The sequence below is a fragment of the Podarcis cretensis genome (genome assembly GCF_951804945.1).
Source record: "Podarcis cretensis genome assembly, chromosome: 12".
Taxonomy (NCBI): Eukaryota; Metazoa; Chordata; class Lepidosauria; order Squamata; family Lacertidae; genus Podarcis; species Podarcis cretensis.
In genome coordinates this window covers 61621310-61636530 of record NC_137181.1, presented here as the reverse complement: position 1 = coordinate 61636530, position 15221 = coordinate 61621310, and the positions used below count along the sequence as shown (strand labels likewise).

Here is a 15221-nt window from a genome sequence, read left to right as displayed (position 1 = left end):
TCCTCTGATCTTCCTTTCAATAGCCCTTTTATTCACCCAGGGATCTACCAGCAGATCCTGACCTACCTTCCACCCACCTGAAATAAAATCTTCCAGCATTTGCCCTTCAATTGCATTTAGGAAGCAAGCTTCTTAAATTGACAGCAAGGTGGGCTATTTGCAGAGGTGACATGAAATCACCAATATAGCTACAGTTGAAAACAGGCAGTAAAGATAAAATAAAATAATGTCATTATATTACACCAGTTTCTGATGCTGATTTTGCAAGTGCTCATCTTGCAGCAAATGAATGATTACTCCCCTTCCCCCCAAAAAGCAGATTAATTTTAATAAGTAACAATTCTGCATAACAAGGCTCGGAATTAACATAACTGCATGTAAAACAGCACTTTACACAGCAACACAAACAAAATGCTATTTGCTGCTGCGCATACAAAGTATGGTACACAGCTATAGCTAACTAAAGGGTGATTAACATAAAAAGCAACATTACCACTGAACTTCACTAAATGCAGTTCTGTTTATCATTTAAAACAGATTTCCAAAACTATTAAAGAGCCTTTCAAGCTTGTTGGAATCTTCTTCCAGTAAAAGTTGATGTGCTTATTGAATGTTTCCACGCAGCTGTTTTTAAAAGGTCTGTAAAATCGGGATTTAGCATTCAAAAACCACAAACAGAAGTGGGTGATTACATTTTAAAAACCATTGGCTTAATTTGAATGAGGGCAGGCATGCTTGAGAAAATTCCCATAATCCTGAGATGCTCACATAAAAACTGCTGGGCTTGGGCCAGGTGGTCTGCATACTGCCATTTACCACAAGCATAGAAAGAGTATTTTGGGGGGTGCCATATTTGGCATCCCGAGAATCCCTGCCTTCATCTCGCCCTCCTTTTTTTATTAAAGATTTTCTTGATTTACAGCAGTATGTATAATGTCTCTCGTATTTTTTCCATGTAACATTTTTACAAATCATTTTCATTTGTTGAGACATTAGGAAGAAAAGGGGTGGAGGGGGGGAATCCCTGCCTTCTTCTAAAAAAAAGTTGGGGTGGGAGAGAACTGCAGGCTTCTAACATGTATACTTGAATGAATTATTAGCTGGTGAGATCTTTGAAGCCAGAGAGGATTCTCTGGGGGATCCCACACCCTTAGGATCACTGGAAAACCATGTCTAAGTGGTGCAGTGGAAGCAAGAAGAACGAGGATACGGCTGTAACACTGGAATTTGGACAAAGGCTGCAAACTTGGCAGTGCAACTTTTGTTAAGGAAAGAGCTCTTGATAGCTAGATCTTTTGAAAGTCTCCTGAATGGGTCGGAAGCAGACCTTCTCCTTCAACTTCAGAGTTAGCCAAGACTGCCACATGGCCAATATGTGACTGGCTAGACTGGCTTTTAATTCCTTTCTAAAGCAGGGAGGGAGGGAGAGAAAGAAAGAAAGCGTGAGCACCCCAGGATAACTGGAGCACAGGCCTCAGCTTCTTCCTTCTTCAGAGCCTAGCTTCTTCAGGAAGCTTCCTTTGATAACACAAATGACAGAACAAGCTCACTGACCGACTTGGAATCAAATACGGAAAACTGTCAGAGGAGGACTTATTGTTTGGGCACTCTGCTGTAAATGCCATTTGGTTGCAAATGCAATGGATTTGGGAGAAAATAATGCCCATAGAATGATGAACTCCAGCATTCAAGAAAATGAATGTGGGGAAATCAGAGCAAAGGGTTTGTCTTTGGCTTCTCTCTCTCTTGGAGCCTAAATAACGGGCTTTTGTGAAGAGGAGCTGTGGCAAAGAATTGGGGTATGGGGGTGTGGAGTGGCATAACAGCCTATATCATTTCAGGCAGCAGGTGGGGACACCATTTTGGGACGTCCATGGTGGGGGGCACCTCCCTGCAAGCATGTAATTATCATCTCAGGAGAAATGTTTCTAGCCTAGCCTACTAGGCTTATTTTCTACTTACAGAGTTTTCATCATAGGGAAATATTCTGAAATTCAAGCCATCACCTGTATTCTCCAATCTACCTTATATCATTTCAGAAATCCTCTCCCACTTCTTTGCCACTTTGCTCCTAGGGCTTATAGTTGGCTGGAACCAGCTTTGAAGCTTCTTTCCCCAAAGCGTCTCTTCATGTCATTCAAAAATACCTTTATATATTCATACACTGACAGGCTCTGTGTCCATTTATGCTGGCACAGTAAAATTCAGGACTAACCTCATAATGAGGTGATCTTCAGTCTAGCTTGCATGTACTGTTTAAATTAGAAAAGGAAAGTTAACAGAAATTTCCTTTTATGGAGGAAAGTTTATAAATTCTGTGCATTTAAGGGGGCCACGGATTGGCTCTTGATGTAGAACAGATTAAAGGCTCAAACTGGAAGTCTGTTTTAATGCATAAGCTGACTACATTATGGGCAGAAAATCAGAGGTTAAGGTAGTATTAAGAGGTTAATGTAAAAAAACAAGCTTGGAACTGTTGTAAGTCATAACACATCACAGTAAGAATTTGATGAGCATTTTCAGTATTCTGAGTGGAGGGCAGGGCATACCTTCTGCAACATTTAAAAGAATGGGGGCTGCAGAAGTTGCACATCTAAAACCAGCACAGAAACTTTGGCTGGCTTTCTTTTGTCTTGGGCAAGTAAATATTCTCACAGCAGAATATGCCAGATCCGTACCTACTGCAGTTCTTGTTTATCAACAACTTTCTGATATTAAAAGAAAGTGCATTTTTATAGAGGCCGTTTCCAGAGTGAGGCAATTTAGGTGCTTACAAATACATAGAGTTAGTGAGCAAACTTCCTCAAGACAGTATCAATTGTGCAGATCTGCTTTTAAAACCCAGAGAAGCTCCGGCTCTCTGTTTCACCTCAGTTAATCTACGCTGCTGTTTCAGCAGCATCTCAAAATGAAATGGTGAGATGTGCAAGGAGGTCTGGAAGGAGGAGGAGAAAGAATCACTATCTTTTTGAAGACCAACATAACAGGCTAGAGTCTTTGTTTTCTCCGCAGGCCTATTTTGGCTCCTCGTTCTGTGAACTGCACAGAAAGCAAACACAATGCAGCAGAGAGGTGATGCTCTTTCAAGGAGGAATCAGGATAAAAGTTTACTTTTAACTCTATTAATGTCATTCGAAAATGCCAAGCTGCCAAAGGCCACACTGTAATTCTGAGTAGCTACACAGAGTGACAGGAGGGGGGAAATAAAGGTAAAGGTAAAGGTACCCCTGCCCGTACGGGCCAGTCTTGACAGACTCTGGGGTTGTGCGCCCATCTCACTTAAGAGGCCAGGGGCCAGCGCTGTCCGGAGACACTTCCGGGTCACGTGGCCAGCGTGACATCGCTGCTCTGGCGAGCCAGAGCCGCACACGGAAACGCCGTTTACCTTCCCGCTGGTAAGCGGTCCCTATTTATCTACTTGCACCCGGAGGTGCTTTCGAACTGCTAGGTTGGCAGGCGCTGGGACCGAGCAGCGGGAGCGCACCCCGCCGCAGGGATTCGAACCGCCGACCTTTCGATCGGCAAGTCCTAGGCGCTGAGGCTTTAACCCACAGCGCCACCTGCGTCCCTTCAGGGGGGGAAATAGCCATGCCCAAATTGTTCCACCTACACAACAGCTGCATTGCATTCGTACAGCAATGCAAACTCCAAATGGTTCACTGTGGGGTAACTAACCATGGGATGCTTCAGATGCTCCCCAAAGATGACCAGTGCTTCCTCTTTACACACTTCCTAGGATTGCTAGAGGGGGGTAGCTCACTCTTCCACTGCAGGGAGATGAGCATTCTCCCTAAGGCAGGATGAGACCCAGAGGATGGGCAGAGGAAGCTCATGTGGCTTTCTGCGGCAGTGCTTGTAAAGTTGGAGTAAGCAAAATGAGAGTCATATCAAATATATGACAATTGTCTTCTATAGGAGGGGCATGAAAGCATAGGGAAGAACCACAGCTTAATGGCAAAGAACATTGTATGCATGCAAAAGGTCCCTGCTTAAATCCCCAACATCTCCAGTTTTCAAAATAGGATCTGGCAACAGAGATCTGTGCCTAAGATTCTGGAGAGCTACTGCAACCCTAGACTAGATGAACAAATAGCCTGATCTGGAGAAGCCATGTTTTTATGCACACCATTTCACACCAAACATGAACAAGTTGTGATCCCCAGGTTGAACGCAGACCACAGTGTGAAGAAGACAGAGAAGTGCTCTTGGGTGACAGGGAGAAAGTAGAACTGCTCAACCCCTACTCTGCCTCGGTCTTCACCCCAAAGCGATGCCCAGCCTGGTGATAAGAGAATAAATGAGGCAAGGAGGGAGCTGCAGCCCAAGAAAGGAAAAGAGGTGGGAAGGAAACACCTAGCTGCTTTAAATGAATTCGAATCTCCAGGGCCAGATGAGCTGCATCCAAGGGTACCAAAGGAACGTGTGGATGTAATCTCAGAGCCTCTGTCTATAATCTTATGAATTCTTGGGGAACAGGTGAGGCCCCTGCAGACTGGAGGTGGACAAATGTTGTCCCCATCTTAAAAAGGGAGGAAAAGGAAGACTCGGGTAACTACAAACCGGTGAGCTTGACTTCGATACCAGAGAAGGTCCTTGGACAGATAATTCAGAAAAGGATGTTCCGATTACTAAGACCCAGAATGGGTTTCTCAAAAATAAGTAGTGCTAGATGAATCTGATTTCTCTTTTTAATGGAATTACATGCTTGGTGGATCAGGGGGATGGTGTGGACATAGTGTATCGTGATTTCAGTAAGGCTTTTGAAAAAGTTCCCCATGATATTCTTGTGAGGAAGCTGGTAAAATGTGGGTTGAATGAGGTAACTATTAAGTGGATTTGTAGCTGGTTGACTGACTGAACACAAAGAGTACTCATTAAGAATTCCTCGTCATCCTGAAAAAAGTGGATAAGTGGGGTGCTCCAGGGTTCTGGAATGGGGCCCATTGTTGTTCAATGTCTTTATAAAAAAACCCAATGCTATTCTAGGCTGCATCAACAGAAGTCTAGTGTCCAGATCAAGGGAAGCAATAGTACCACTCTATTGTGTCCCCTTCATGGATCACTGCCTTGCCGTGGCGAAGGGGCTTGAAGAACTCAGAGAAGCTATGAACTATGCTGAGCAGGGCACCCAAGATGAACAGGTCATAGTGGAGAGTTTTGACCAAACGTGATCCACCTGGAGGAGGAACCGGCAAGCCACTCCAGTATCCCTGCCAAGAAAACTCCATGGACAAAGACAACAGGCATATAAAAGTTATGACGCTGGAAGATGAGCCCCTCAGGTCGGAAGGCGTCCAACATGCTACTGGGGAAGAGCGGAGGGCAAGTACAAGTAGATCCAGAGCTGATGAAGCGGCTGGGCCAAAGCCGAAAGGACGCTCAGTTGCGGATATGCCTGGAAGCGAAAGGAAAGTCCAATGCTGTAAAGAAAAATATTGCATAGGAACCTGGAATGTAAGAACCATGAACATGGGTAAGTTGGAGGTGGTCAAAAAGGAGATGTCAAGAATAAATATTGACATCCTGGGCATCAGTGAACTAAAATGGACGGGAATGGGTGAATTCAGTTCGGATGACCATCATATCTACTACTGTGGGCAAGAAACCCGTAAAAGAAATGGAGTGGCCCTCATAGTCAACAAAAGAGTGGCAAAAGCTGTACTGGGATGCAATCTCAAAAATGATAGAATGATCTCGATACGAATCCAAGGCAGACCTTTTAACATCACAGTAATCCAAGTTTATGCACCAACTACTGGTGCTGAAGAAACTGAAATTGACCAATTCTATGAAGACTTACAACACCTTATAGAAGTGACACCAAAGAAGGATGTTCTTCTCATTATAGGGGATTGGAATGCTAAAGTAGGGAGTCAAGAGATAAAAGGAACAACTGGCAAGTTTGGCCTTGGAGATCAAAACGAAGCAGGGCAAAGGCTAATAGAGTTCTGTCAAGAGAACAAGCTGGTCATCACAAACACGCTTTTCCAACAACACAAGAGACGACTCTACACATGGACATCACCAGATGGGCAGCATCGAAATCAGATTGATTATATTCTCTGCAGCCAAAGATGGAGAAGCTCTATACAGTCAGCAAAAACAAGACCTGGAGCTGACTGTGGCTCAGATCATCAGCTTCTTATAGCAAAATTCAAGCTTAAACTGAAGAAAGTAGGAAAAACCACTGGGCCGGTAAGATACAATCTAAGTCAAATCCCTTATGAATACACAGTGGAAGTGAGGAACAGGTTTAAGGATTTAGATTTGGTGGACAGAGTGCCTGAAGAACTATGGATGGAGGCTCGTAACATTATACAGGAGGCAGCAACGAAAACCATCCCAATGAAAAGGAAATGCAAGAAAGCAAAGTGGCTGTCCAATGAGGCCTTACAAATAGCGGGGGAGAGAAGGCAAGCAAAATGCAAGGGAGATCGTGAAACATACAGGAAATTGAATGCAGATTTCCAAAGAATAGCAAGGAGAGACAAGAAGACCTTCTTAAACAAGCAATGCAAAGAAATAGAGGAAAGCAATAGAATGGGAAGAACCAGAGATCTGTTCAAGAAAATTGGAGATATGAAAGGAACATTTCGTACAAAGATTTCCATAATAAAGGACAAAAGTGGAAAGGACCTAACAGAAGCAGAAGACATCAAGAAGAGGTGGCAAGAATACACAGAGGAATTATACCAGAAAGAAACGGATGTCTCATATACCCCAGGTAGTGTGGTTGCTGACCTTGAGCCAGACATCCTGGAGAGTGAAGTCAAATGGGCCTTAGAAAGCACTGCAAATAACAAGGCCAGTGGAAGTGATGGTACTCCAGCTGAACTATTTAAAATTTTAAAAGATGATGCTGTTAAGGTGCTACACTCAATATGCCAGCAAGTTTGGAAAACTCAGCAGTGGCAAGAAGATTGGAGAAGATCAGTCTACATCCCAATCCCAAAGAAGGGCAGTGCCAAAGAATGCTCCAACTATCACACAATTGCACTAATTTCTCACGCTAGCAAGGTTATGCTTAAAATTCTACAAGGAAGGCTCAAGCAGTATGTGGACCGAGAACTCCCAGAAGTGCAAGCTGGATTTAGAAGAGGCAGAGGAACCAGAGACCAAATTGCAAACATGCGCTGGATTATGGAGAAAGCTAGAGAGTTCCAGAAAGACATTTACTTCTGCTTCATTGACTATGCAAAAGCCTTTGAATGTGTTGACCATGGCAAACTATGGCAAGTTCTTAAAGAAATGGGAGTGCCTGATCACCTCATCTGTCTCCTGAGAAATCTCTATGTGGGACAAGAAGCTACAGTTAGAACTGGATATGGAACAACTGACTGGTTCAAAATTGGGAAAGGAGTACGACAAGGCTGCATTTTGTCTCCCTGCTTATTTAACTTATATGCAGAATTCATCATGCGAAAGGCTGGGCTGGATGAATCCCTAGCCGGAATTAAGATTGCCGGAAGAAATATCAACAACCTCAGATATGCAGATGACACAACCTTGATGGCAGAAAGTGAGGAGGAATTAAAGAACCTTTTATTGAGGGTGAAAGAGGAGAGTGCAAAATATGGTCTGAAGCTCAACATCAAAAAAACGAAGATCATGGCTACTGGTCCCATCACCTCCTGGCAAATAGAAGGGGAAGAAATGGAGGCAGTGAGAGATTTTACTTTCTTGGGCTCCATGATCACTGCAGATGGTGACAGCAGCCACGAAATTAAAAGACGCCTGCTTCTTGGGAGAAGGGCAATGACAGGCCTAGACAGCATCTTGAGAAGTAGAGACATCACCTTGCCAACAAAGGTCCGTATAGTTAAAGCTATGGTTTTCCCAGTAGTGATGTATGGAAGTGAGAGCTGGACCATAAAGAAGGCTGATCGCCGAAGAATTGATGCTTTTGAATTATGGTGCTGGAGGAGACTCTTGAGAGTCCCATGGACTGCAAGAAGATCAAACCTCTCCATTCTGAAGGAAATCAGCCCTGAGTGCTCACTGGAAGGACAGATTGTGAAGCTGAGGCTCCAGTACTCTGGCCACCTCATGAGAAGAGAAGACTCCCTGGAGAAGACCCTGATGTTGGGAAAGATGGAGGGCACAAGGAGAAGGGGGCGACAGAGGACGAGATGGTTGGATAGTGTTTTCGAGGTTACCAGCATGAGTCTGACCAAGCTGCGGGGGGCAGTGGAGGACAGGAGTGCCTGGCGTTCTCTGGTCCATGGCGTCACGAAGAGTCAGACACGACTAAACGACTAAACAACAACAACAAATTGTGTCTTAGCCAGACCACACTTGGAATACTGTGTCCAATTCTGGGCACCACAATTTAAGATAGATATTGACAAGCTGGAATGTGTGCAGAGGAGGGAAACCAAGATGATCCAGGGTCTGGAATCTAAGCCTTACAAGGAGCTCCTGAAGGAGCTGGGTATGTTTAGCCTGGAAAAGAGGAGACTGAAAGGAGATATGATAGCCATTTTCAAATATCTTAAGGGCTTGTTTTCTCCTGCTCTGGGGGAGTGAATCTAATGGCTTCAGGTTACAAGAAAGGAGATTACAACAAAACATAAGGAAAAACCTCCTGACAGTAAAAGCAGTTCGACAGTTGAGCGGTTTCCCTCGGGAGGTTGTGGACTCTCCTGTCTTAGGGGTTTTTAAGCAGAGGTTGGATGGCCAATGGATGGATGCTTTAGCTGCATAGCAGGGGGTTGTATTAGATACCCCTTGGGGTCCCTTCCAACTCTATGGTTCTATGATTCCATTCCGCCACAGGAGGAGCTTCTCAAGTGCACCCTACTCTTTGTATGTGCAGATTTTTTTATTAGGATAATTCTGGGGAAATTCTAAAAAAAAATCAGTGCATTGAAACAGTCACAAAATACCTCACACAAATCAATACAGATGAAGGGACCCACAGGCTTGGTCTCCCTTTTTTCTTACTTTAACACTGCAAAGGAGCTTGAAGAAGCTTCCAAACCTGGTACCTCTGTGACACTAGGCAAAGGCAGTTTTAAGAATAGCAGGAACCGACTGCATGTAATTCCCCATATAATCATATGTACAAAGGGGCGTTGTATGTACAACCCCCCCCCCCCCAAAAAAAAACACCACCCAAATCATGTCCATGTTGGAACTCTGGGAATTGTCGCTTTATTCGGAGAATGGGGGCTCATAACAACTCAACAACGACTCTGTGTCCCCCCTCTTTTTCTAATAATAAAAAAGAACAAGTATATAAACAATTGCCACAGCAGTAAATAACAAACAGCTTGTCCCATCGAAATCACAGCCACCTGTCCTGCTAGACAACAAAATCTCATCTGGTTACTCTAAAAGGTCGCACCACATTTTCCTGTGCCTGTTAAGTGGGTTTCTACCACCACCTGAATAATTTATACATTCAGTAAATCATTACCATGTGTTATATAAAGAACACAGAGATAGCCAGAAGCTGTAAAACTGGCATTGGGCTGAGCATTGATTCTTGGTGTAACAGAGTGTGGTCTGAGAATTGGCTGAGAAACTAACATGTCAGGTCAGCACAGCAAAGGCAAAGTCTGCCCTATCTCAAAGGCTCTGGCAAGTTAAGAATAGGTCAGCTGCTTCACATCTTCCATGGACACCATAGACAGGATAGTTTGATGAGAAACATTTTGCCCGTCTTCTGGAAGATGCATGGGCTTGGACTCTAATAAAAAATTCAAAATTCCATAGCCTCTCCCAATTAGAAAACATTCCAGTTATTAATCAGAATTAAATATGATTAAATTAAGGGCTTGCTCATGCCCTTATTTTACCAATTTATTTTAATTTTTACGTACCCCTGTCACAAGAAAAGTATGTATTGTTTCAACAGGAAGAAATGTAATTACTGAATGTATTTTTAAAATAATTACTTCATGTTTAAGATCTTGGGCATAAAACATTAAATTGCTAAAACATCTTTGGCAGAGTTCAGCATCTCCTTTCCATATGAGAAAGCACCTATTCTCACATGGGGAAGGAACAATGGGTGGTATTCAGTGAGGTTTTACACAGAATGGACCTGGGGATATTAATAGACCTAAATTAGTTGTGCTCATAAATTTCAGTGGGCCTACTCTGAGTAGAAGTTACCACCCAACTTTCTTTCTGGTAACAGGCTCCTTGTGTGCCAGAAGGTGCTACTATCAAGGGACCCATGATGAGGTAGAGTAGCTGCCATTCCAAATAAAAGGTTTAAAACTGCCCCTGTGTTTGAGCAGCACACTAGTTTGTGCTGACCCCACTTCTTAGTTCACAACTAGAATCATAGAATCATAGAATCATAGAGTTGGAAGAGACCACAAGGGCCATCGAGTCCAACCCCCTGCCAAGCAGGAAACACCATCAGAGCACTCCTGACATATGGTTGTCAAGCCTCTGCTTAAAGACCTCCAAAGAAGGAGACTCCACCACACTCCTTGGCAGCAAATTCCACTGTCGAACAGCTCTTACTGTCAGGAAGTTCTTCCTAAGGTTTAGGTGGAATCTTTCTTCTTGTAGTTTGGAACCATTGCTCCGTGTCCGCTTCTCTGGAGCAGCAGAAAACAACCTTTCTCCCTCCTCTATGTGACATCCTTTTATATATTTGAACATGGCTACCATATCACCCCTTAACCTCCTCTTCTCCAGGCTAAACATGCCCAGCTCCCTCAGCCGTTCCTCATAAGGCATCGCTTCCAGGCCTTTGACCATTTTGGTTGCCCTCCTCTGGACACGTTCCAGTTTTTCAATATCCTTATTGAACTGTTCTGGCTTATTCGAGGTTTAAAAATCACGGGACTCCTGTCTGCTTTGCATGTGTCCATTCAAACAATCCTCCAGTAAGTGAAAATATAAGACATAATATTAATGTAAAGGAATCGCATGCACCACTGTCTTCCTGATGAAAATGTTATCAGCATTAGCCTCTTGCCATTCTGCAAACAACAATGATGGGCAAAGGAGTGGGAAATTCTTTATGTGAGAATGGGATTCTTCCGCAGATAAAAGCATTCCTCCTTACAGTGGCACCTCAGGTTAAGAACTTAATTCATTCCGGAGGTCCGTTCTTAACCTGAAGCACCACTTTAGCTAATGGGGCCTCCCACTGCTGTCATGCGGCCGCTGCAGGATTTCTGTTCTCATCCTGAAGCAAAGTTCTTAACCCAAGGTATTATTTCTGGGTTAGCGGAGTCTGTAACCTGAAGCATCTGTAACCTGAGGTACCACTGTATTGTCCTTCCCCCAAGTGGCTTTGAAGTGAATAAGCTGTGTACAACAATATTCTCTCTACACTCAAAATACATCTAGAGCTGGAAGGGCGATGGTGATGAATGAGACGAGAGAGAGAGAGAGAGAGAGAGAGAGAGAGAGAGAGAGAGAGAGAGAGGAAAGAGAGAGAGAGATGTCATTTTCACTTTAAACACTCCCATCAGGGAAAAGGGTGGGGAAATAAACAAATAACTAATACCAAGCCGTTAGTAAAATGAGCACCCTGCTGCCCAAGTCACCCGCTTCCCTGCACAGAGGACATTCACCCTCACAGCCAGCAGTGATCCCATTGAAGTGGGACTAAAAAGTGCTTCCCTATGGATGGTCACATTGGCCAAGACAAGTCATGATTCCGTCTCTCAAGCTCCTGGCAAATAACAGCTACCAAGATGAGAAATGTATAAAGCAGGCATAGGCAAACTCAGCACTCCAGATGTTTTGGAACTACAACTCCCATCATCCCTAGCTAACAGGACCAGTGGTCAGGGATGATGGGAATTGTAGTCTCAAAACATCTGTAGGGCCGAGTTTGCCTATGCCTGGTATAAAGCATATCAAAAGATATGATACTCTGCCTTCCCAGCACCAAACTTAAATTGATCTTGCGCTGATCTACAGGTGAAACTGCTATCCCATTTTGCTGAACTAACAGAGGAAAGAAATGCTATTTTTTTCTTTTTAAGCAGTTTCATAGTCCTTGGGGAGCTGGGGAGCGATCTCTACTCCTCCTCTGCTCTATTATATTGTTGTTTATTGTATTTAGAAAATGTTAAATAAAATGTCTCCCGTCGTTCCTTCTCTCACACTGTGGTCTTCCCCAATGTCAAAATTTACAATGTAAGCTCCATGGAGCAGCTGTCTGCTTAGCATTTGGTTCTGTTACTCTATAAGGCACTATGTACATCAATATTGCATTATAAATGCATTAATAATGGCAACAATTGCTGTTGCCCTGAAGCTTCTCACTTCAGAATAACATATAAAGCACACAAACTCACATACCCCTCTAGGGCCAGGGAGGAATCAATTTCTATCTCTCCTCTTCTGTGCTGCACTGCAGTGTTTCTGATACAGGATACTAAATTCAGGTAACATATGAATTCCAATTTTAGTAAATAATGCATCCACTTCAGAATTCTCCTGGCAGTTTTCTTCCAACTGCGGTAGCACTGAGGCCTTTGCGACCAGCTACCATATTTTTCCGTGTATAAGACACAGTTTTTTCCCTTTTAAAAAATGTCAAAAATTAGGGGGTGTCTTATACACGGGGCCATCTCCCCCTATTTTCTTAAATCAGAGTCCCCCAAAACTGGGGGTGTCTTATACATGGGGGCGTCTTATAGACAAAAAACCCCCGTTAATTCAAATGCAAAATTGCAGTTTGTCCACCACAACCAAAGCAGTGTCTCCTTACAGCACAAATCCACATGGAGAAATAGCTCCAAATTGCAAAAGCAAAATGACTGGAATTTAAGAAAACCAGTATCTTGAGTTTATGGAGCTCACCTGAAGATATGTCTATTTGACTTTTCTTGACTCCAGTGACATTGATATGGACACTGACTTTGCCTTCTATCAGGTCAATCTCTATGGTGCCCAGTCCTTCAGCAAAATTGCTGAACAGCAGAAGTCCATTGGGATTCCAAGTCCGAAACTGAAAGCTGACTGAAAACATGTCCTGATTTGGACGACCCGGCACTTCCAGGAAACTGGTAGCATTGAAAAAGACGGGCACTGTATGGGGCTCCACGCATGAGAAGCTTAAATTCCCCTATTAAAAACAAAAACAGAAGCAAAAACAGTAACACACACACACCAAAAACAAAAACAACATGAGAAAAGTGACATATTTCTAAAAAAACCCCCAGTTTTTAGAGACCTTAAAATTTCCTCCTGAATCCAGTAAAACAATGTTCAAAAGAGAGCATGTTGATCTACTGAGGGATGTATGAAAGTTACTGAACATCCTTGAGAAATGTACAAACTCTGCTCACTTCCCACAGGATTCCTTGTGCGCAAGAAATCTAAACTTGCTCCTAATTTCAAAATTTAGTAACAACCTTGGAATGCAAAGTAAAATAACATATACTGCATGTGTGTGTGTGCTTGGCAATTTCAAGAGTTCAGAGTGCTACACATGCAGTATTTATCTGCAATCATTGCAACAGTCCTGTACGTAAGGGGGGGGGGACTTCTGACCTGTGGCTAATTTGGCCCACCAGGACCTTCCCATTTGGCCCACAAGGACGTTCTCCCAAAACCACACCCACTGGCCCAATCCCTGATGCCACATGTTCCCCCCCCCATGCGCATGGATGAGGACTAATGTAGGCTGAAACCAGTAGGAGTCAGTAGGAGCCCACATCTAGTTAGCATTTCTACGATGATCCAGAAAATTCCACCAATACACCCAACATTAATAAGCATAGCCCCCTGAATCATCTCCTTTTATTTTCTCATTCCCAGCCCATTCCTTGCCCTCTGTAGCATAGCTGCCTCTTGCCTTAATTTTGCTTCTTTCCTCTGCTCTGTCCATCATGGTCCTCCTTCCTCTTACAGAAAATTGGAAAAATTAATATGAGCAGAAAATCTGTCTACACTATTGGATCTGCACATGCCTCTTTCAAAGTTATAAGCCAGGGACCCATGATAAGGTACAGAGAAATGTGGAAAGGAAAGGAAATTTATTCCTATTTTACAAACAATGAAATAATGGAAGGGTTTTTTATTTTTTATTTTAAAAAGAAGATCCCTCAGGGCTGACCTGCCCGCTTCATTCTTTATGCAAGAAGGTGTCAGGACATTTTTGAAGGAGTGTGCTCTTGCTCAGTTAAAAAAAAACCTGTGGTGAAAGTGGAGAGGAATAGTCATGGATGGAGTACAGGCATGCATTAGGAAGTTCTAGGAAAACTGTTCACACATATTCATCCCTGAGTTTAGTGTTGCAGCTAATACTGTGGACGTTGTGGCCAAAGATGCAATGCCATGAGCAGGTCATGCCATTCTTTTTAATACATGGTGATGGGTCAGAGGAAGCATCTCCATTGCGCTCTCTTCTGGACATAGCATGCATTTGGACAGGGTGCCCATGGGTCTTCCTTCATAGGAGGCAGTCCTCTATGGGAAGGCATCCTATATCTGAAGGGCTGTCTTGGCCAAATCCAGTTTAAAGATTTGAGTGGTGGGGAGGAACCTTGATGTTGCCCATCTGAACATCAAGACTGAATGGGAGCACAGGTTGCATGGTCACAGTCTTCCAGACTATGGTGAGCCTTATGGCAGTTGTTTCTAAATTTGTATCTATATATATTTACCAGCATATGCAAATTGTATGTGGAGCTGTGGTGAGGCCTACATGGCCATCCTATATTTGGAGCCACAAAAAATGCAGCATTTCTTTTCAGATTCTTCAAAGAATGCATATCATCGTAATCTTTTTTTTTAATGCTAAACTAATCCCATGGGGCAATAACAGCAACAAAGAGAGCGAGAGGGAAGAAATGAAAATCTATGCTGATTTAATTAGAAGAAAATTGATCTTGTTTTCCTAGAGGTAAGGCAATGGAAGTAACTCAGCTTGAAACAAAGGAGATGGCAATTTTTATAGCCTCTCTTTGCACTGGATATCAAGTGAGCCCTCAAATTATACCAGCTCACAATAGTTTCTTGCTGAAGCACTCATGCATTACTAACACTGCTTATACAGGTCTTGCTGTGGAGTTAAATAAGAAGAAAATGAAATACCATCAGTAACAGGGAGAAATTGTATTCTACATCCATTTCCATGGACTTAGCACCTAATGGAGAATGGAGTCACTTGCTCTAGGTTATTAACCTTTTAAGAGCGGATCTGCAGCGAATGGCATTATGTCATAATGCCTATACTGAAGTTGCCTAGCAGCTCCAGACATAGCGGTCAACCACCTCCAGGGGAGTTTAGAGGA

The 15221-nt window shown here is 43.3% G+C and overlaps 1 protein-coding gene across 1 annotated transcript in view; it reads right to left on the bottom strand.

Moving 5' to 3' along the window:
• Positions 1 to 15221, bottom strand: part of CNTNAP2 (contactin associated protein 2) — a 1037318-nt gene that overhangs the window by 474050 nt on the left and 548047 nt on the right. Inside the window, exon 8 of the mRNA XM_079947520.1 lies at positions 12784 to 13048. Within this exon, the coding sequence (XP_079803646.1) occupies positions 12784 to 13048 (265 nt within the window). The remainder of the gene's footprint in view (positions 1 to 12783; positions 13049 to 15221) is intronic.